Source organism: Phoenix dactylifera, chromosome 5, assembly GCF_051530095.1.
Source record: "Phoenix dactylifera cultivar Ajwa chromosome 5, Ajwa_hap1_PhDact_Kaust_v1.1, whole genome shotgun sequence".
In the NCBI taxonomy this organism is placed as follows: Eukaryota; Viridiplantae; Streptophyta; class Magnoliopsida; order Arecales; family Arecaceae; genus Phoenix; species Phoenix dactylifera.
This window is the reverse complement of record NC_143194.1, coordinates 28179977-28201670: the sequence shown is the minus strand read 5'-3', so window position 1 is coordinate 28201670 and position 21694 is coordinate 28179977. Positions and strand designations below refer to the sequence as shown.

General features: G+C 40.0%; 2 protein-coding genes across 2 annotated transcripts; both read right to left on the bottom strand.

Moving 5' to 3' along the window:
• Window positions 1–2336: 2336 nt before the first annotated feature.
• On the bottom strand, window positions 2337–3266 carry LOC103695447 (basic blue protein-like). The gene is made up of 2 exons (XM_008776785.4): window positions 2993–3266; window positions 2337–2676 (listed from the first exon to the last, which is right to left on the bottom strand). Exons 1-2 carry the CDS (start codon window positions 3168–3170, stop codon window positions 2477–2479), a joined length of 378 nt encoding a protein of 125 aa, XP_008775007.3. The 5' UTR covers window positions 3171–3266; the 3' UTR covers window positions 2337–2476.
• Window positions 3267–9963: 6697 nt separating this feature from the next.
• LOC120111784 (protein PLANT CADMIUM RESISTANCE 3-like) lies at window positions 9964–10832 on the bottom strand. Its single transcript, XM_088723009.1, has 4 exons — window positions 10625–10832; window positions 10455–10526; window positions 10158–10370; window positions 9964–10034 (listed from the first exon to the last, which is right to left on the bottom strand). Exons 1-4 carry the CDS (start codon window positions 10830–10832, stop codon window positions 9964–9966), a joined length of 564 nt encoding a protein of 187 aa, XP_088579135.1.
• Between the last annotated feature and the right edge of the window lie 10862 nt (window positions 10833–21694).

The following is a 21694-nucleotide window of genomic DNA, read 5'->3' as shown; positions in this document are numbered from 1 at the left end:
AGACATCTCTCTATTTTCTCATTAACCCCATTTTTTTTATTTTTCTACAAACCAAACGGGTCCTGAGGTTAAGATAGTAGATGTGGTGCCTTGCTGAACTTATTTTTATTATTTTGAGTTTTAGACTCCTAGGCTTTTTTTTTTTTTTGATATCCTCTATGAAAGCCTATTTTTGTTTAACCCCGGTGGGGACTTGTTGGCGGAAAAGTTTGGAGGATTGGAGCCCAATAGTGGAACCACCAGGAGGCCATACTTCAAGAAAACCGCGCCCCTCTCCCAAAGCGCTTGCGCGAGGCCTGCGCCTGAACCAAACTAGACCTTGGGCCAGGATTGCGTCTAGTATAATTGGGCTAGTTTTGGGCCGATGGAACATGCCAATCTTGGACCAAGATTAAGATCAGGCTTTAACCCAGCCTGACACTATTAAAATTTATAAAACACGTATTTCCTTCTTAAGAAATTAAACCTGCATTTAAGACAGCATTTGCATTCGTAGATCCCAGAAATTTCTAATTGTTTGCTTCTTTTTTTTTTTAATATCTGTTTGTTTGTTTTATAACTGACCTATATTAAGAGGTGCTTTGTTTAATTGAAAGAACATACACTGCACCAGCCATCTACATGTTGTTAGGAATGCTTTTGGACCGAGTCCGATGTCGTCACTTCTGATCGCCTGTGAATAATTTCACCAAACTATATAGCGGTACTTGAAAGAACATTAAAATTATTGGAACTTACTTATCCCATGTACCAAAAAGCTGAGCTCTAAGCCAAGCAGCACTTTCGACTGCTCGATGGAAATCATATAAGTAGCTAAGCCGAGAACGTTAGTCGAACTATTTTTAACATTTCATGCTTGTAATAATCTACGACCTCATCCAAAATAACTAACCAAAAGATATTATTTGGTTTCTTGATCCTGTATAAGTACCCAAATAATACCTTCCGGCTAGCATTTGGGGGTGAGATCCTAGGTTATTAGAAATGGTATCAGAGCAGACCCAGCCCATAACCTATGTAGACTAGGGGACACCATAGCATGGATTCTTTGGGACTGATCAGGGGCCGATCGTAGTGCTTGTGATTAGATTTGAATAAATTGGAATAATCCTTAGTCTGATAAGATGTCAGAGCTTGAACTGGAGAGTATGTGAGTACTCATGTGGGAGTGTGTTTAGTTCCACATCGGTTATTCGCTGAGTAGACCTTGGATACTTATATATGATTAAAGAACCCAAATAATATCTTCCGACTAGCCATTTTAGGTGGAGTCCTGAGTTGCTACAATACTTGGGCTTGAAAATAGTCGCAATATGCAATAAACATTTTTAATTTATATTTTTAAAAATATTATTTGCTATAGAAGACAAGTTTTTTTTTTTCCATTTGTTGTGTACAAAAAGAACAGATCTTGTTTTTTCAGTCCCTGGACAGATTTTTTGAATTAAAAAAGAGTTAATCCTCATTTTTAACTTCATACCTTACCAATTCGTGGAGGGCCGACCGTGTCCAAGCAACAAACAGCGATACCATCCAAACATGTGCTTGATGGTAATTTTGATGCTGCTGTGCGAGAAACTAGTGCTGGAGCTTGACTGGGTCTATATGTTGCTGTGTTTCATTGTAAAAATATGTAGGAGGTTTGGCTTCAAGGGGATTCTGCAACTGTTATTGCTTGGATTTCAAAACCTTTAGCTTACAGGTGTGTTATTCCGGCGTGATGATGCCATTTCACCTGGTCTTGCTAGTATTTTGATGGTGGTGATGCTGGCACTCTGTTTCCAAGACTCGATTAGTTCTCTGTTTTCACTTTCTTCTGAACTTCCCGATAGCGTCATCTCGCAAAAAATTAAACTTTATAACTATCATCTGACACACACAGGACATTCATACTATAATTATGGTTTGTAATTGAACTCGGCAAGTGTATTAGTATGTAATCTCGAACAAAAAGTAGTTTACTCTCTCATAGAGTAGATTAGATGTCAGGCAACTCATTGCACTTAAATGGTAAGTTTCTCTAGCAGCGACGTGAGCAATTCCTTGGAACCTTTTTATTTATGATTTTAAAAGTCCAGACCCCACAAAAGAGATAGGGTCAAGACAGACACCCTAATCACCAAGAAAGGAGGAATCCAAGGTGTCCTACGTCTATGGCATTTTCCCTAACAATTTCCATCTCCAACCACTGCATTTATTCTTCCACCATCCACGTGAAGAAGTCCTCTCCACGGATCACCCAGGCAGTGACGCTCGGTGAAAATATAATCGACAATATGTAACCAAAAAATCCCATTGAACTGCGTCCAATCTCACCAAGAAAGGCAGGCAAGAAATTTATATGAAGGGCAGCCCAGGCACAGAGTTCATGAGCCACCGAACAGTTTATTTAATAATCTCACGTAGTCATACAAGATAGTCCTCCCTTTCATACATATTAGCACACTACCAAGTAGATAAAGCTCCACTAAAATTTTTACACAGCTGTGGCTGCAATCTTCATCCCTGATTGGCAGTGGCCCGCAAAGTTGCAGATGAAGTAGTTCGTCCCTTTGGCAAGTGTGACTTGGTCATTGCCTGAGCTGAGGACTCTCGAGCCCCTCGGGGTCGTGCAGCCACGGTAGCCAGCCGCATTCACCACCACGACGTTGTGGGCCGATGGATTGTACTTGAAAACTAGACCAACCATGAGCAAATAAACATACTTTAACCCCTTTGCATCCAATTAAAAAACCACTTGCCATCTACCAGTATATATATAAATATACATAGAAAGTTATGGAGCATCCAGATAACCGCAAACCCATGATGTTTTATTGTTTTTTAAATATATTTTTACAGAAATATGCTTGGTTCTTACTATAGTTTATGACTATAACTGCAAAATTTCTCTCTCAATATTTAAAAAAAAAATTAAAGATAAAACGTTATGCATGATTATGATGTTTAAATCCTTCAAAGTAGTTTCGATGAATGAATATTGAACACTTACCGAGCACATCGCCAGCCCTGAAACGCTTCCCTCTGGTCCAAGTGTCAGTGTTGAAAGTCCAGCCATTGGTGTCTCCGACTGTGTAGGTAGCCGACTCGGCGATCTCGCTGTGGATGAGGAGGCACAGCAGTGCCAACCCAAGAGCCACTGCACTGCCTCTCCCCTGACCCTGAGCCATCACTCGTACCACAAAGTTAATAGTCTAGAGCAAGAGCTGTGAGAAGGTGAGACTGAGAGTGAGTTCAAGTGCTTGAGTTGTGTCCCAGAGAGAGTAGGTGCCTTCTTATAGGCGGATGAGTGGAGGGACGGGAGTGGGTTGGGACCCCCAATAGCTCGGAAAGTCCAGAGTCTCTTTACTTTAGTCTGTCGGCTGAAGCAGAGATTTAGTTGAAACCGGCCAACCACCCATTATGGCCATTATTTTGGACCAGCGAGTCTCCTCAGAAGTTCTGAAAAGGATTGGAGCAGGAAACAGGGAGAGGGTTTTGAGCGGCATCAGACGTGGGCGTGATATCATCGATACGTCTGCATTCCGTGCCCTCCCGCCTACAGAGTGGCTTAAATGAAGGAGAGGCTAGTTTTATTATTAGGGACACTACTATGACTCGGTGTCCTGTGACTTGAAAGGAGATGAGTTTTACTGGGGACACTTCTACTGCTCCGCTTGTGACTGGATACGAGTCATAGGCTACTAAAATCTTGCTCGGGTAGGTGATGAGCGTCCTATTCTGTGTCTGGATGTGCGAGTCCATCCATCCATACTCAGCGATCGAACGATATCATGCACTGGTGGGAATCTCGAGGGGTTCAGCTAGAACGCTGACGGTTGTACAAAGCTGGCGACTTTGCATAAGCAAACAACGAAACGTTTGGTGGTTGCCGCGCTTATTTGTCTCAAAACAAATGGAAGAAAGCACTGGGACATACAAATCTTTGGAATCTAAATATAGGACAAATACATGAGGGTGTCGCCATTTATGCCAATAATGGAGCATGTGAGAAAGAATCTGCAGTTGGAGAATGGTGACTCTCTTTTCTTCTTCTCCATAGTAACTGAAGAGAGAGAGAGAGAGAGAGAGGGGAAGACTACTCTCTCTTCTTTTTTTTGTTTTTGTTTTTGTTTTTTTTTTTTTTATTGTGGCGGGTTTTTCATACAGTGCGTATACGAATATACCCAATAAAATCAAAAAATACTAGCTCACGGAATGCCTGTGGTAGCTCTCCCTCCCCTGATTAGAAGGTGTATTCTGAGTGGTGCGTCGCGTAGGCAGCCAGCAAATCGGCCACCCCATTGGCTTTTCTGAATACATATTTGGCCTGGAAGGCCACCGCATCCCTCATCATCATTCCTATATTCTGGATCAGGGCGTGGTCTGTGCTCTCACTCCTTGACCCTCCGAATCAACCCGATAGCTGTGGCCGAATCGTCCTCCAGAATGATCGAACTGGCCTGCAGCACCAGTTGTGCATGTCGAAGACCAACCCAGGCATCTCGCAACTCTGCCTCCGAAACCGATGTGTCAAATAATTGGCAGCCACCTGCTGCCACCATCCTAAAGTGCGGGCTCAGTATAACAAAGCCCGCACTGCCCTGCATACCTCCATCTAGCACCGATCCGTCAAAGTTGATCTTGAGAAAGCTCGAAGGTAGGAGCTTCCAAGTGAAAAATACCGTTTGAGGAGCTGCCTGAGCAAAGAGAAAATTTCGGTGTCCCGAGACTACTCTCTCTTTTGGTAGCAAAATTGTATTTGTTGAAGCACGGCAATGCGTAATGGAACTTTGTTTTACCGTTTGACGCCTCTCTCTCTTCAGTACCTGCGCTTAAAAAGGGGTTCTGAGTTCAATCTAAGGATGTGAGACTTCCTCCATAATTTTTTGCAGGTAAAAGTCAGAATTCATAAAATTGTTAGTTTGAATATGGCATGACAAATTTTGTGGAAAACCTAGTGCAGATGGAGTAGAAGGTGAGCCTATTGATGAGTTTATGTATCAACTGTCTTTAGGATTTGCAGCCATGCATTTTGAAACTACCTGTTGGTTCCTCAACACTACTGGTGAGCTGTTGTCCAAGGAATATGTGTTAGCTAGTAGTTTTTTTGGGTGAAACTCTTTCTTGATTTGAAAAGTGATTGTATTTGACTATAAATAGGAAACAATAGAATGGGAAGAAAAATAATTACAAGAATTTTAACGGCTCAATTGGAACGTTGGAAAGATTTCTACTTTGTTTCCAACAACTTTGCATCTTTCTTATTGGTTTCCAACAGCTTTATATCTTTCTTAGTGGTTTACAATAACTCTACATTCTCAATAGCATTTGATAGATTGGTGATTTCCTTTCTTGGAGGGAATTATATGATCCATGATTTGTTTGCAACAACTCTACATCTTCCTTATTAGTTTCCAACGGTTTTATATCTTTTTTATTGATTTTCAATAATTCTGCATCTTCAACGACATTTGACAGATTGGTGGTTTCCTTTTTTGGAGGGAATTGGATGATTGATGGTAATTGCGTGATTGATGGTTTCCTAACAATATTTTCATGGACCTAGAAAGAGATGTCTAGGTGCTAGGAATGCCTCAAGTTAGAGAGCCTTCGATAAAAACGCACAGTAAGGAAGATTATTAAACATGTCAACTACTCATAGGTTGGTGAAGAAAACAAAGAAATGTGAACTCTTCAGTTCTCGCTCCTGGTTCCTCTGTGATACTGACTACTTCTGACCAATAAACAACAAATGATTATAACAAGCAGTTTCTTGGCAATTAAGAGATTTATTGTGTGAGAGAGGACTATAGTATAGCACTCACAGTAGATCTACACTTCATAAATTATATGTAAGGATGTTGAAATGTCGTTTTCCTTCCCACCCAGAGACTTCCAGAGACTATTAGAACCTCAAAATCCTTCAATATCCTAAGTCGAAATTTGATGAACCCAAGTTGTAGGTGGGGGAGGCGGGGAGCCGGTGATCCGAGTCCTTGATCGGCTTGCGATGGTAATAATTACAGAGCAAGTTCGGAGATACGTAAACCTTTAGTTTCCTTTCCTTGGGTGGGTTGATTTCATAACAGAGAACTTGAGATGGCATCGATATTAACTTAGCTCAAGCAACAACTTCCCATAAACCCCTGAACTTAGTCATATGGAACAATTATTTATGCAAAAGAAGGAAGAAAGGTAGGAATGAATCTTTCTACATGTATAGAATCTAAATATTGAATGCATCCTTTTTTCTTTTACTTTTTGAGAGAGAGATGGAAATAACCGGCCTCGATTCATTTCATGAGAAGGTGAAATGAATACATCAGGAGAAAGGAAACAAAAACAAAACAAAATTACAAAACGCAAATGGCTTAAACAACAAACAGCGCCCGCGATGCATTTTCAGAAGAAGCCTCCTCCCTTCCAATCCTGCCAATATGTTCCTATGAGTAGAATCATGTCATTTTCTTTTTCAAAAAAAAAAAAAAAGGTTTTACATCCCACTATATTCATTCATAAATGATTAAGATGTATAAAGAAGCCATGGATATGTGATATGTCCATCATTCCACTTCAAATAATTATAATTGATGAAATCACAACCTTCTGTAAAATATTTTCTAAATGCTATTAGATACTCCTTCCTTTCTTAATAAATTGGTTGTTCATATACATCCAATCATTTCCTCAAAAACAAAAAAAACAAAAAAGTGCAATCAAATATGTTTGTAATGTAACAAAGATGTCTGAAACAGTCATCACAAACTTCTATTTAGACCCATAAGTCCGACTAGTTTGTGTTGGATATGTTGCATCCAATCCAATTCTGCCATGCCAACCTGATCTAAGCCCCCTTCCAGTTCCATTGGAATTTGATACGTGGAAACACACCTAAACCGAACAGTTAACTGATGAATGTAAGAACATAGCATCCCATTAATTCAGTTTGAACGTGATAATTCTAACAAAGGGACGTGATAAAAGCGAAAACTTTTCTTGCTGTGGTCCAGAGACTCCAGACTAGTTTTTGATTTTAATGCAGTTAATTAAATCTATGCCTTGGAAACGTGATAGAAATAGAATACGGTGTACCTAACCAACCCAGCCATGAATGCGCGAGTGATGATGTATCGTGGAATCCATGTCAAATGCACCTCTTTAACTTAGCACTATACTTTCGAGTAGAGTAGGTGAGCCACCCAAGCGTCACGGGAACCAACGTTGGATGCATTCTAGCGCCAAGAAAGGATCCAGAATGGTATCTGGATACCGGAGAAGGCACTATTTAACTCTGAAAGTAAGCAGATTCCGTGGCGGAGCCCTCTGCTTTGACTTAAGTTGGATTGCAAGTTTAAGTTGCAATAATTAACTTTAAAAAAAAGTGAAGAAAAGATTAAAAAGAGACACATCTCTAATAAACATTTCATCCAATATCTTGATGCTACATGCATCGAGATAAAGGTATTCTCCACAACAACAAAAAAAAAAAAAAATCAATGTTGAACCTGCCGACAGTGAGGAGCTAAACATGGACTTGAGCACCTATGGAGAGGAAGTAGGTAAAAATGTAGGCTTTAAGGAGAGAAGAGAAGGTGAAAAAGAGGGACAGGATGGGGGGACATGAGAACAGACTTGGCGATGTGGGGGTGAGGGTGGGGCCACCGTGGAGAGAGAGAAAAAAATAAAATTATTATTTTTTATAATTAAGTTATCTATTCGAATGGTTGTAATTTGTTCTATGGCCATTTTAACTATAGTAAAATGGTCAACTTAACTTACCATGCAATTTGAGTTGTAAGATAGTTTTGCACATGCAAGTTAAAGAATGCAGAAAAGGATTTGAAATCAGAACCTTTGTTCTGATACTATGTTGAAATTTGCACTTGTCTTAAAAGCTTAAGCTAATAGAATGAGATAGATTTATTTATATATTTTATATTTTTTTATAAAAGGTGCTGCTATGGTGTTTTTCTTTATATTTTTTTAATCTAAAAATTGAAATTCATCCTAACCGTTCTTTACCGGTGGGCATGGAAAAAAATCTACTTGGACCAGTTAAGAACCGGCTGCCCGGTTGCCTGTCTCTTATTTTTTTATTATTTTTATTTTGACGTATCCTGCGGGTGTCGGTGGAAGCTCAGGCAGGGGATGGCCGTAATACAAATGGACGATTTCATCTACATCGTCAACATCTCTCTATTAGAGAGAGAGAGAGAGAGAGCAGCTAAAGATTTTGGCATCGTACCATTGGGTTAAGCAATTTCTTTTCTATTTTCTGCAACCCAGTAACTGCGGAACCCATGATGTTTATCTTTTTTAATGGAAATGGCAACAATATATTGCCACTTTACGCCTCAGGTTGGTTTCTTTTGTTAAGATAACTGTACTGTTATTCATTTTCTGAATAATGTCATCGTTCATGGGATAAAATAGTCCAAGCAGAAGAGAATGTTTGAATTTCAAAAAGCATTATTTTATTGAATAGATAGTGAGATGATATAATAACAATAATTCTAAGTACAGAAAGGTAGTTATAGCAAAATGATATCTTCAGAATAATTATATTTAAAAATAAATTGTTATTAAAACAAGGGAGTAGATGTTTGCGTAACAACGAATCTTAATAGTTAACTAGGTAGAGACCTAGCCAATTGAAATTTATAAGAGATTGAAAAACACCATTTGTACCCAAGAACATAGCCAAGATACTGTAATGGTAGATTACATACATTTAGATCTCCGAAACTGAATGGAATCTCCTACGTGCAACTCACATCATTTATATTTATTAGGCGGATGACTCTTCTTCATCTCCATGATATGACATGCATCGTGTTAAAAAATGTCCGGACCTATGGCTACTTGCCTTCGAGATGGATGATGTTTTGTGTGGTTATTACACTGAAGTCCCTCAGAGCAAGAAAAAACATGACTCAAATCTTTTCTGTCGAGTGAATCGAGCAGCATGTCGCCGTGATCGACGTTGCTGCTTCCTCCGCTGGTTCAAAGCCAAACTGCTCTCCAGTCTAAATTCTTTACTATTTGCAGAGCCTGCACAAAAGTCTTTGTACTTATCACTCTGGCGTTCCTCTCAAGCCAGACCGCCGATCCCAATGCAACAACTGACAATCTCAATCTTCCCGAATCCGACACGGTAGTCTTCTAATCTGCCACGATGTCTCCAGCGATCATATATTTGGAAAAAACATGCTTCAAATGCACCCACAGTGGTGGGACAAACACTCCCTGGTACTCTAGTTTCTCTTTATCCACTTCATTCCCTTCTTAAGTCGTCCAAGGTACCCATTGTGACGAGAAGAGACTCAAAGCACCCGCTGTTCTTTTGTTCAATCTTCTTTATTTAATAAAAACAAGCCTTGTCGTGATAAGAGCTGATCATTTTGTACAGCCAAATAAATAAAGGCCAGATTGCTATGTAAATAGACGTGGGCTACGCCTGGGCTAGCTTCTTTGGATGACGTAGCTGGATTTGGCCTGTCAGCAGCTTCTCATGGGCTTAAATCTGTTTGGGCTTTAAGATCGTTAGGTTTTTCGTTGGTGACCCCCCTTCATTTTTCCTTTTTTAAAATTACGTTAAAATCTAGTAGATTTTTCCACCTCTGTTGCTTTGGGATCCAATATCGTTTTCAACCCATGATTTTGAATGGTCAAATAAGGAGAAATCTACTTGGTCGTGTGGCGTCAAGAGGAAATTCTACAAGATCCTCTTCCAATAAATTCCACAGGTTTAGTTCCATCGCGTACAAATTTCCCACGTTATGGAGGAAAACAACAACAACAACAACAACAACAACAACAAAAACGGTACTTTTCTTCGCGCGCGATAGTCCTTTTCGATTGCTAATAGATAATTCAATAACTATTTGTACCCTTGAAAGCATTAGCATTACAGTCGCGAAGCAAATCTCACACACAAACGCAAAGCAAACGCCAACTCTCCAGATAATCTTAGCCCACGCCTTAACGGCTCATGCCTCCTTCCACGGCTGGCGGTAAGGTCGCACTCTGCCTTCCCAAGTTACCTTCCCACCCTGCAAAATCCCAACCCCAATACACCAATGAGCACTCCAAAACATCAAACAAGCAGCCCTACAAACAAACAAAATAGTGACGCACAGAGAGAGAGAGAGAGAGAGAGACAGTAATCCACACACCGGAGTGCAAGTCGAACCCACGGCTCTTGAGTTCTCTATACTCCTGGCACAATGCACACATCTCGCAGCAGCAGTGGACAAGGCAGTCAGCACAGGGGCTCTCCTCCAGGAAGTACTGCCCTCTCATCTTTGATCGGTAGAAGCACGAGTAGAGGCAATTGCACCCAGTCACACAGAATATCAGCGCATATAACCCTCCACTTGCCGCGCATGCTTCAGACATTCAGCAATTCAGTATGACAGATAAGTACATACGCGAGCCTCAACAAAGAGGAACGATCATGATAAAGGACTTACAGATCGATCCTTTGTCGACGATCTCGGCAATCTGACCAAAGGTAACGCATGGACAGAAGCAGGTTACACAACCTGCAAGAGTTTTGAAAATGAGATAAACTCTGGTAAATAATGGGGAAAAAACAATGCCGATAAAAGCATTGGTAATGTGGATGCATGGGATTGCATACAGTTGCCAACGTCGTCGCAGCAGTCGAAGAGGCCAGTGGACCAAGGGGTGGGCAATTGAGATTGGACCTGAAGGGTGGCGGAGGCAGGGCAGGTTGGAGGGTAGACTTGCTTAATTGTAGTTACTGGAATGGCCGTGGAGGGGGGTGGACTGGTCGCCGGCCGAGGAGAAGGCTGTGTGTGATACTCTTCTGCTTTGGAGGGATCCATGGCGAGTGTTACGAGATAGGTTAGGAGAGTAAGGGGTCGAGGGTACGAGCCCTAGAAGCCAACGTCCTTGAAGAAACCGCTATTGGTGAGGAAGGGGCGCCAACGGTAACCAACGTGGCGGTTGGTGATTGGGTGCTAAGTTCAAACTGCAAGAACGTGGACCTGTTTCAGATACGGGATAAGAAAGGGAGAAGAACTGGCAAGAGCAAACCAGTTACCAAATAACTCCCAAACGGGCATGCATGTCAACCCATGAATCGGCCCTGGTATTGAATAGTAAAAATCCCCTCATACCGTGTCCGAGTAAAAACTAGTTATGATGGGCTATTTACAACTACTTGAAAATAACTAATCCAAAAGAAAGATAAAAAGAAAAGCAAACAAAGCTAAAGCATTGCTCTTCAAGAATCAAATGCGGATGGAACAATGAATTTTTTGGGTGTGGCTGGATTTATTTCCTTCAGCTTAAAGATCGGTGTATAATTAAGTTAGTCTTGCATGGAGATTTTATGCACATAAATCTTGAGAAACTAGCGATTGATAAATAAATTACAGCTTTCCTGAGGATCAGTTTGGTATTATATAGCTGCGAGTAGATGATTCTCATGGTGTCAATCATAGACGAATAAGAAGAGATTAGGGGAAATTTCTACATCCATAGTACTTACGCCACATGCTCCTATGAGAGGATAGGTTTTCTGTGTGGGCCCAAAGCGATGGTCCGTGTGAGAGCAATGGATCAAAACAGAGGGCTTCCCCATCTATTGTCTGAATATTGCATTACGAAGAGTTTTTCCTTATCTATCCTTCTTTGTGAAAAATTCTCAATTCATATGCCCACTAGTGCTCTCATGCCATGTTCTATGGATCTTCATGTGCTTGGCGCCTAAGAGCAAACATAGACAGATTTTTATTTTTTTCTTGCACAAAAAAGAGAAATTCGTCCATGTCGTGATTGGGGTTTTGGAGTGGTCTGTCCTGAAGTCCAAGACGATCTCCTATTCGAGCTGCCAACGTTTATCACAACTACAATGAAATGGTATACAAAGTCAACAGATCTCAACCAAAGAATAGTATTTTACGGCTACACAAATTGTTGAGGGTAGTTCTAGATCTGGGCTAAGATGAACTACTGTAGGGAATTTATTGAAACTATTGAATTCGGAATATGGTAAAGTAGCACCAGGCTGGAGGACTACACCACTTATGGGGTCGCAATAAGTTGATTCACTTGTGATTTTATTTTCGTCTTATATCTTGAACTGAGGCTATCTTTAATTTGATTATCTTAATGAACCAAGGTGCAGGTAGACTGTACTCACTGCAAGTGGCATTCGTAGCGTAGGTGAATGTAGAGCTCTCTTTTTTTGCCAGAAGTGAAAAAATAATAGTACTATCTTTCAAATTAAAGTCTTATTTTCTTGTTTGCTTAGAGGGGAAAAAATCAGTTTTAGTTATATAATCATGCATTAAAAAACATTCCCCCCCTATGAAATTACTTTTACCTTATAATCATCGCATCCCTCTCTATTGCCCTGACATCACTTAACAGCTCATTGCTTCCGCCTGACTTTGACTTCCTGCTGGTCTCATTATCACTCCTGCTAAAATTGGTTCAAATCTTTATTTTATAGATACATATATTATACTTTTCATGTTTCATATAATCAAAAAAAAAATTGTTTGACATGCATGCTGGGTTTGATGTTTAAATTAGCCCCAGAATACTTATCATATCTGAGGTGAGTTGGACCAGCTTATTTATTTTGGGTTTCGCTTAGTTCTTTTTAACGTTGGATCAAGCTCAAAGTAAACCATATATACACTATGTTATTAGAAGTAGGGCAAATTGGCTAAAATTTTAGGTATGACGAGCCTACCCAGCAATGAGTATGGTCCACAAGATGAGTAGATGTACAACCGAACCCACATTGCAGAAGACCGTGTCTACATTTTACATGTACTTTATCTTGGAGACGGACCATCATGATGGTGTGATGTTTGTTTTATTGAAATTACGAATTATCCTAAAAGCTTAAGCTCTGATACTAGATTGAAATCACCAATTATCCTAAAAGCTTAAACAAGAATGAGATAGATTTATTTATATATTTTTATATTTTCTTACACGTATGAGTTACTTTACCTTTGGTCTTGTAGACTGATTATGAGCATAGCACAACATCTAAAACTGAATGAGCCCTATATATTGTTTTTGTCTCGGGATCTAATACCATCTTCACCATGATCCTGAGAGATTAAAAATATTTGAGAAAGGACTACCCCCTTTTATATAATCCATTGCCAAAAAAAACCGTTTTTATAAAAAAGAAAGTATTCCTCTTAATTTGCATGAAGTAAGTGTACGTCAATTGCTTGGATTAATGAATGAAGTTGCTCGAAATTATCATCGAGGACCTGGATTTGAATTCCATCTATTTTAAAATCTATAATCCCAAAAAAATGGATGGGTGGCTAAAATCTCTAACCTACTAGGGAACAAGCTGTCCGTCCTTCCAAATAAGTATCATCTGCATCTTTATCTATGATTATTCGATACAATTCTTTATCTATAATTATTTTTTTTTGGTAAACATCCATGATTATATAGTCTCTTTATCAAGTACAAATTGCATTATTGTCAACTTGCTTTTCTCGTGATTAGTGTTATAGAGTTTGTTACTGGTAAAACAATATCCAATCCAATCTCTCTCTCTTACTGGTACTCCATCCTCCGAGAATTTCTTCCATAGATAAAGTATTTTTCCATCCTTCAACTTTCTGTTTTTTATCTTTTTTTTATTTTCTAAGCAATTGAAGGAGTCAGTTGGGTCAAACCTCCACAGTGATCTTGCTCGATAGAGAAAGATCGGACTGAGCCAGATTGTTGGATCTTGAGGACGAGATCACTGCAAACCTGTATATAGAGAGCGAATTATGTTCTTAGGACAATGTATATCGCATGCTTTGATCCAGACAATTTTTTTTTCAATCTCCTGATTTTATTCTAATAAATTATTTTTTATAATATTTTTATAAAATAAAAATATAGTAATTTTTAGACAAAATATTCTTAATATTGTTAATTTGTTTTTCTCATGATTATTGCTATATGTGTCACCCAAACTTATTTGCTCTACTCCTAGTGATCGCAGAGGAATGGTGCAATTCAGAGGTGAGTTGGCAAAAATTAGTAATTTGATAGGAATTCATCAAGTGACATGTCAGTGTCACGTCGGACGAGAAGCGAGGACATAAATAGAGTAGAGCGCTATAGTACTCTTTCTTTATTTTTTTGCTTTTTTTTAAAAAAAAAGAAAACATTCTTGTCATATTTGCAATAGCCATTAGGCGAACCCTAGATGATAAGAGTGCAATGTCATGTCAGACTCAAAATCAATTAGGAAAAATGTGCTAGTATCCTAGATAGAATAGCTATAATTGCACACAACATGATAGAATACTGTCACGCCCCGAACCCGAACTTAGGCCCGGGACGCGCCAGACGCCGCACACCCGCACGGCGGACCGCACGGGCGTGCAAGGCTGAATAATCAGACACTCAAGTCACAACATCAGATCACAATATCAATACTAAAAAATCTATCATTTATGATAATCAAATCAATAATTCAATTTCAAATGTCTCAAATAAAGTTGGTAACATTTATTTACAAGATCAATTACTTATGACAAAATGAATCTAAATCTATCTATGTCCAATGTCATAAGTCCTCTCCTCCCGAATCCCCCATCAATCATCTCCTGCAATTATGTCAAAAACAGGTATGAGCTACAACAGCTCAGTAGGTAACAACATGCATAAAGTCACGATAACATGTATTAAAGCATATGCAATATAACTACAGGTCATGTGCACAAATAAATATGATGATCCGCAAACCAATCCGATACTCAAGTAATATATATATATATATACCATCTTAGTCTATCATATCACGCATAACATAATCCACATATCTACCGCATGACTACGGCCACATCACCCAGTGGCATGGTCACACCGAAGTGTCAACACTCTGCTCCAAATGGAGCCCTGCACCGCAGTGCTGCACCCCAGGGTGCCCAATCTCTACTCCTCAGAGCATGCTCCGCAGAGCCAAAACACCCCATAGTGCCGGAACTAGCTCCTCATACAAGTCGACAGGGCCAACGTTTCCACCCCATTGGCGGGAATCCTAGACAATAGTCACGCGGTCTCCAAAATCACATCCACAAATTCCAACAATCAAACTTAATATAAACATAAGTTTTCAAAACCAATATATATGCATAATAGATTTTCAGATGATCGATTTACAGTCAAAAACATGCTTCTAAATGATAATACTGCCAAGAATATAAAACATATCAATATGCTGGAAATAATCACACATATGCATAGTACATGTAAATCATACTTTAAGCAAGGTTACCTACCTGGATTCGCTTAAAAATTCCTGCCACTGATATCACGAACCCCTGATTAAAACACAAACATTAATTATTTAATTAACTAAGAAACATAATTTAAACTATTCCCAATCCCTTAAATTTCTAAGTTCATGGATCTAAGAATGGGCCCCTAAGATCAAACATAGACCCTAAAATCAGGATCCTTTAAACCCAAGTCAATTGTGGCCCAAACAGATTAGGCCCAATTGAACCAAACCAGATAACAGGTCCGGATCAGATTTCGGGCCCAACCCAAACCAGCCCACAGTTCCAATTTGGCCCGACTCAGCCCAACACAGACCCCTAGCCCAACCCAAACCAGGTCTGATCAGACCATAACAAAACCCATTCATGGAATAGGTGGAATCGGTTCACAATTTAAACCCGGTTCAAAGTCTGGTTCACCCTTAAGACACGGATTTCGATGCAAAGAAAACACCCAAAGCTCATCTGTGCCTGGTTTGAGACACCAACAGGGCACAGAAAATGATGCAAGGAAAGCACCCAGCCGGCGGAAGAAGAAGAAGAAGAGGAAGAAGAAGAAGAGGAAGAAGGAGAAGAGGAAGAAGGAGAAGAAGAAGAAGGTGGCTGGTGGTCGGCCCTCGGCGGCCGACCGTGGTCCTCGGCGGCGTGCTCGGCCAGCCGCCGTCGGCTACCCCACCTTCACAGGCGGCACCGAACGGGAAGAAAGAGAGAAGAAGGAGAGAGAGAGAGGAAGAAAAAGGGAGGAAAGAGAGGGAGACCGGGGCTGGAAGCCCGGCCCCCCGTCACCCACCTCCGGCCGAACCCATTTCGGCCGGATTGACCCCGGCCGGCCACCGTCGGCCGGTCGATCTAAAAAAAAAAATGTCTTTCCGAAATAGGGCATGAAATTGATTAACCTAACCTTATTCTTTCCCCTCTTAAATCCATAAAACAGTAAATGTGTAGTCTTTCTCACCTCCGGCGGTCGACGAGTGGCTTCTCCGGCGGCGATGGCGGCTCCTGCGACGCCTACGGCTCCGGCGACCGTCTCTAGAAGAGGGGAAAATGAGGAGGAAAAATGAAATGGAACAAGGGTTGGGGCTCTCAGAGAAGAGAAAGAGCGAGAGAGAGAGAGAGGGAGAGAGGGAGAGGGAGAGAGGGGAAGGGCGTGCGGAGATCTCGCTGGCCGTTCGGCCGGCGTGGTCTTCGTGGGCAAACCACGATGACCCAACTGAAGTCGGCACTCCTTGCCGACTTCAGTTCGGGTCTTCACACTCTAACCAACTAAAAAGAAATTTCGTCCTCGAAATTAAAAACATACCTCAATCCGAGAACAAGGCTGGATACTTCTCTCTCATCTCCTCCTCCAGCTCCCAGGTGGCTTCTCTCTCACTATGATTGTTCCACTGGACCTTGACATAAGGAATTGTGCGCCTCCTCAAGACTTGGTCCTTTATATTTACCACACGTAGTAAGTTCTTTTGATCTCCTTCAAAAGAATTCCAAACTTCCAACCTTAGATAAAAATGCCATAATTATATCCCAAGAAATTAATTTCTCTTGATTCTACACAGAGATCATAATTGGCTTGACAGAAATAGAAGAAATCTTTAGTATCAAATGCTCTTAATATTCTATAATCATTTTTTTTTTCTTTTCTTCTCTTCTTTCTCCCACATCATTCCAACAAATAAGAGATCCATGTTAAAACATTCCAAGTCTAAGACCAACCAAGGAATCATCAATCGTAAATGCTAAATTTAACATGCCCAAGATTCTCCCAAAAGTTGTCAACAATAGAAGATCCACTAGTGAAAATTACATAGCTACCTTTAGATCATCCATAGAATCAACAACATTCTCCTGAAACTAACTCAAGTATTTCATCATAATGCCTTTTAGATCAAATATTAATGATCTTAACCAGTTTCAAAATAAGTCAAACCACCAGACTTCCGCTGCACACTTTGATTTAATTCATTTAATTCTCTAAAGTGACAATGATTTCTAACTAAAGTATCACTTTGCATTAAGACTAAGAAACTCCAAATTTCAAATTTCCAAGTAGAACTAGGTCATGATTAACCCTTGAGATAGTTGTCATATTTGTACCATCATATAATCAAGTAATCATATTCTAGATCCAAATTTGAACTAAGCCAATTCTAGTTTTCCTTAACAATTCCATTATACAAGTTGATATTTATTCTAAGCTTCGATTAAAAGATTCTAGATTAACTTACTCATGAGCTTACTCAATCATCCCAAATCTTTTCTTTTAGGCTAAACTTGTTTGGGCCTCTCATGAAATCCCACTTGCATTTCTCATATGGTGAGACAAAATCCATAATCAACTCATGGCCTTGATTTATAAATATTTAATTCACAAGAATCTAATAATCTAGTTTAAAGATTTACAAAGAAAATTTCCACCCAGATATAAGCTCTATGATTTTACATTGAGATCAACTCCTCAAATAAGTAAAATATTTTTATTTGCAGTACTGCAAACATTTTGGGATCTTGTAAACTACTAGACTTAGAGAATCTATTCAAAACACCACAAACTCATTAACTATTTCATCACTTTAGTAATAGTTCCTATTTATATATATATTTTTTTTTAATATATATTGCAGATAAAAGAATCTACTAATAACACAATGATATCCATATTGATCAAAATCAAAAACACTATACTTTCCAACGAAATTTTTCATTAACAAGAAAAACCATCAAGAACTTTTCCAAATCAAAGAGGTCCTATCTTCGACCAACCCAAAAATATTTTAATACTCTAATATTCTCAAGACGTACTAATTGACTTTCCATCAAAATATCAATCTTAATTGTTTCAAGTCTCAAGTAGAGCCAAATAAAAATTCTTAAGTCTCATCCCCAAGTATATTTTCCTTCTATATACGAGTTCCATGCATGATCCACATACAGATTTCAAAAAATATTTTCTAGTCCAAACTTTAAACATTTTTTTTTTTATAGATGAATCTTAATTTGCCACCAAAATAATTAACTTCAACTAGAAGCAATATCCACAGTGCCTGATATCAAGTTAAACTTCCAAAATAATTACATTGCACGATAATATCTCATGATTAATATTCCTTCACTTAATTTAGTCAAAATCTAATTAATCATAACTTGAAATACAAATTGCTCCACCAAGAAAACTCTCATAGTAGCTTATTCACACTTTGGTAACAACCATAATTAGGTTGCATTCTAATTTTAGCATTTCAAAATTCTGATAAAATAACACAAATTTATCAATAATAAAAGCAAATAAATACCTTCGTCTAATGGCCTAATGTCTACCCATCTCTCAAACTTTCCGACGAATCCTAAAGATCCTAAACTTAAGCTCCGTCTAACTATTTCAAACACACTCCCTAGGAATCTGAAACCTAAGCTCTGATACCAATAAATCTGTCACGCCCCGAACCCGAACTTAGGCCCGGGACGCGCCAGACGCCGCACACCCGCACGGCGGACCGCACGGGCGTGCAAGGCTGAATAATCAGACACTCAAGTCACAACATCAGATCACAATATCAATACTAAAAAATCTATCATTTATGATAATCAAATCAATAATTCAATTTCAAATGTCTCAAATAAAGTTGGTAACATTTATTTACAAGATCAATTACTTATGACAAAATGAATCTAAATCTATCTATGTCCAATGTCATAAGTCCTCTCCTCCCGAATCCCCCATCAATCATCTCCTGCAATTATGTCAAAAACAGGTATGAGCTACAACAGCTCAGTAGGTAACAACATGCATAAAGTCACGATAACATGTATTAAAGCATATGCAATATAACTACAGGTCATGTGCACAAATAAATATGATGATCCGCAAACCAATCCGATACTCAAGTAATATATATATATATATACCATCTTAGTCTATCATATCACGCATAACATAATCCACATATCTACCGCATGACTACGGCCACATCACCCAGTGGCATGGTCACACCGAAGTGTCAACACTCTGCTCCAAATGGAGCCCTGCACCGCAGTGCTGCACCCCAGGGTGCCCAATCTCTACTCCTCAGAGCATGCTCCGCAGAGCCAAAACACCCCATAGTGCCGGAACTAGCTCCTCATACAAGTCGACAGGGCCAACGTTTCCACCCCATTGGCGGGAATCCTAGACAATAGTCACGCGGTCTCCAAAATCACATCCACCAATTCCAACAATCAAACTTAATATAAACATAAGTTTTCAAAACCAATATATATGCATAATAGATTTTCAGATGATCGATTTACAGTCAAAAACATGCTTCTAAATGATAATACTGCCAAGAATATAAAACATATCAATATGCTGGAAATAATCACACATATGCATAGTACATGTAAATCATACTTTAAGCAAGGTTACCTACCTGGGTTCGCTTAAAAATTCCTGCCACTGATATCACGAACCCCTGATTAAAACACAAACATTAATTATTTAATTAACTAAGAAACATAATTTAAACTATTCCCAATCCCTTAAATTTCTAAGTTCATGGATCTAAGAATGGGCCCCTAAGATCAAACATAGACCCTAAAATCAGGATCCTTTAAACCCAAGTCAATTGTGGCCCAAACAGATTAGGCCCAATTGAACCAAACCAGATAACAGGTCCGGATCAGATTTCGGGCCCAACCCAAACCAGCCCACAGTTCCAATTTGGCCCGACTCAGCCCAACACAGACCCCTAGCCCAACCCAAACCAGGTCTGATCAGACCATAACAAAACCCATTCATGGAATAGGTGGAATCGGTTCACAATTTAAACCCGGTTCAAAGTCTGGTTCACCCTTAAGACACGGATTTCGATGCAAAGGAAACACCCAAAGCTCATCTGTGCCTGGTTTGAGACACCAACAGGGCACAGAAAATGATGCAAGGAAAGCACCCAGCCGGCGGAAGAAGAAGAAGAAGAGGAAGAAGAAGAAGAGGAAGAAGGAGAAGAGGAAGAAGGAGAAGAAGAAGAAGGTGGCTGGTGGTCGGCCCTCGGCGGCCGACCGTGGTCCTCGGCGGCGTGCTCGGCCAGCCGCCGTCGGCTACCCCACCTTCACAGGCGGCACCGAACGGGAAGAAAGAGAGAAGAAGGAGAGAGAGAGAGGAAGAAAAAGGGAGGAAAGAGAGGGAGACCGGGGCTGGAAGCCCGGCCCCCCGTCACCCACCTCCGGCCGAACCCATTTCGGCCGGATTGACCCCGGCCGGCCACCGTCGGCCGGTCGATCTAAAAAAAAAAATGTCTTTCCGAAATAGGGCATGAAATTGATTAACCTAACCTTATTCTTTCCCCTCTTAAATCCATAAAACAGTAAATGTGTAGTCTTTCTCACCTCCGGCGGTCGACGAGTGGCTTCTCCGGCGGCGATGGCGGCTCCTGCGACGCCTACGGCTCCGGCGACCGTCTCTAGAAGAGGGGAAAATGAGGAGGAAAAATGAAATGAAACAAGGGTTGGGGCTCTCAGAGAAGAGAAAGAGCGAGAGAGAGAGAGAGGGAGAGAGGGAGAGGGAGAGAGGGGAAGGGCGTGCGGAGATCTCGCTGGCCGTTCGGCCGGCGTGGTCTTCGTGGGCAAACCACGATGACCCAACTGAAGTCGGCACTCCTTGCCGACTTCAGTTCGGGTCTTCACAAATACAATGCCATTGGGTGCTAGTATCCTAGGGAAAGATGTAACATGTGGTGTAGCATATTTTTTTTTTCTTTTTCGCTGAAAAATATAATCTAATTGCACCTTTTCATCATTTTATAGTCTCAAAAATTGCACGTCATATTGACAGTTCTATTCCATCCTTGCAATGTTGGAAAAATGATTTAGACACTGAACACTGAATACATGCGCTCAAATCAACATCAATACTCGAGAGGACCATAGATGTGAGAATGATAAAGGAAGAAATGAGGTTGGTGATCTAGCTCGAAACATGGCATTATGAAAATGACCAAGAGAGGTTGGTAAACAAGATCCGATCGAGTGGGTATTAGCATATGTAAATATTGAATTATAAGATAGTCAAATGACCAATAAAATTCACACATACCACATTTGAAGCTTAACTGAAACAAATAACTCGACCTAGCGAAGGTGGACTCAAATTGTTTAGCCTGATCATTTTCAACAATCAAGTTAGTGTTAGGCAATACATAGTTGATCCATTGTTCGGATTTGGTTTGAGGCCGATCACCCCAATGGATCACCACATAGTCATATTCTTTATATGTGAAATTTGCCAAATTCAATCTTAACATGTCCATATTTTTTTATGTTAAGTAATTCAAAGATTTTTAACTTTAAACAGCAAGAAAATCTGTTTTGCTCCCATGGAGTCATGGAGATGACTTGCCATCTATTCTAACAATCCTAATCAGTGTTGTCAGGTGCCACCTTACCCTGCCAGTTTT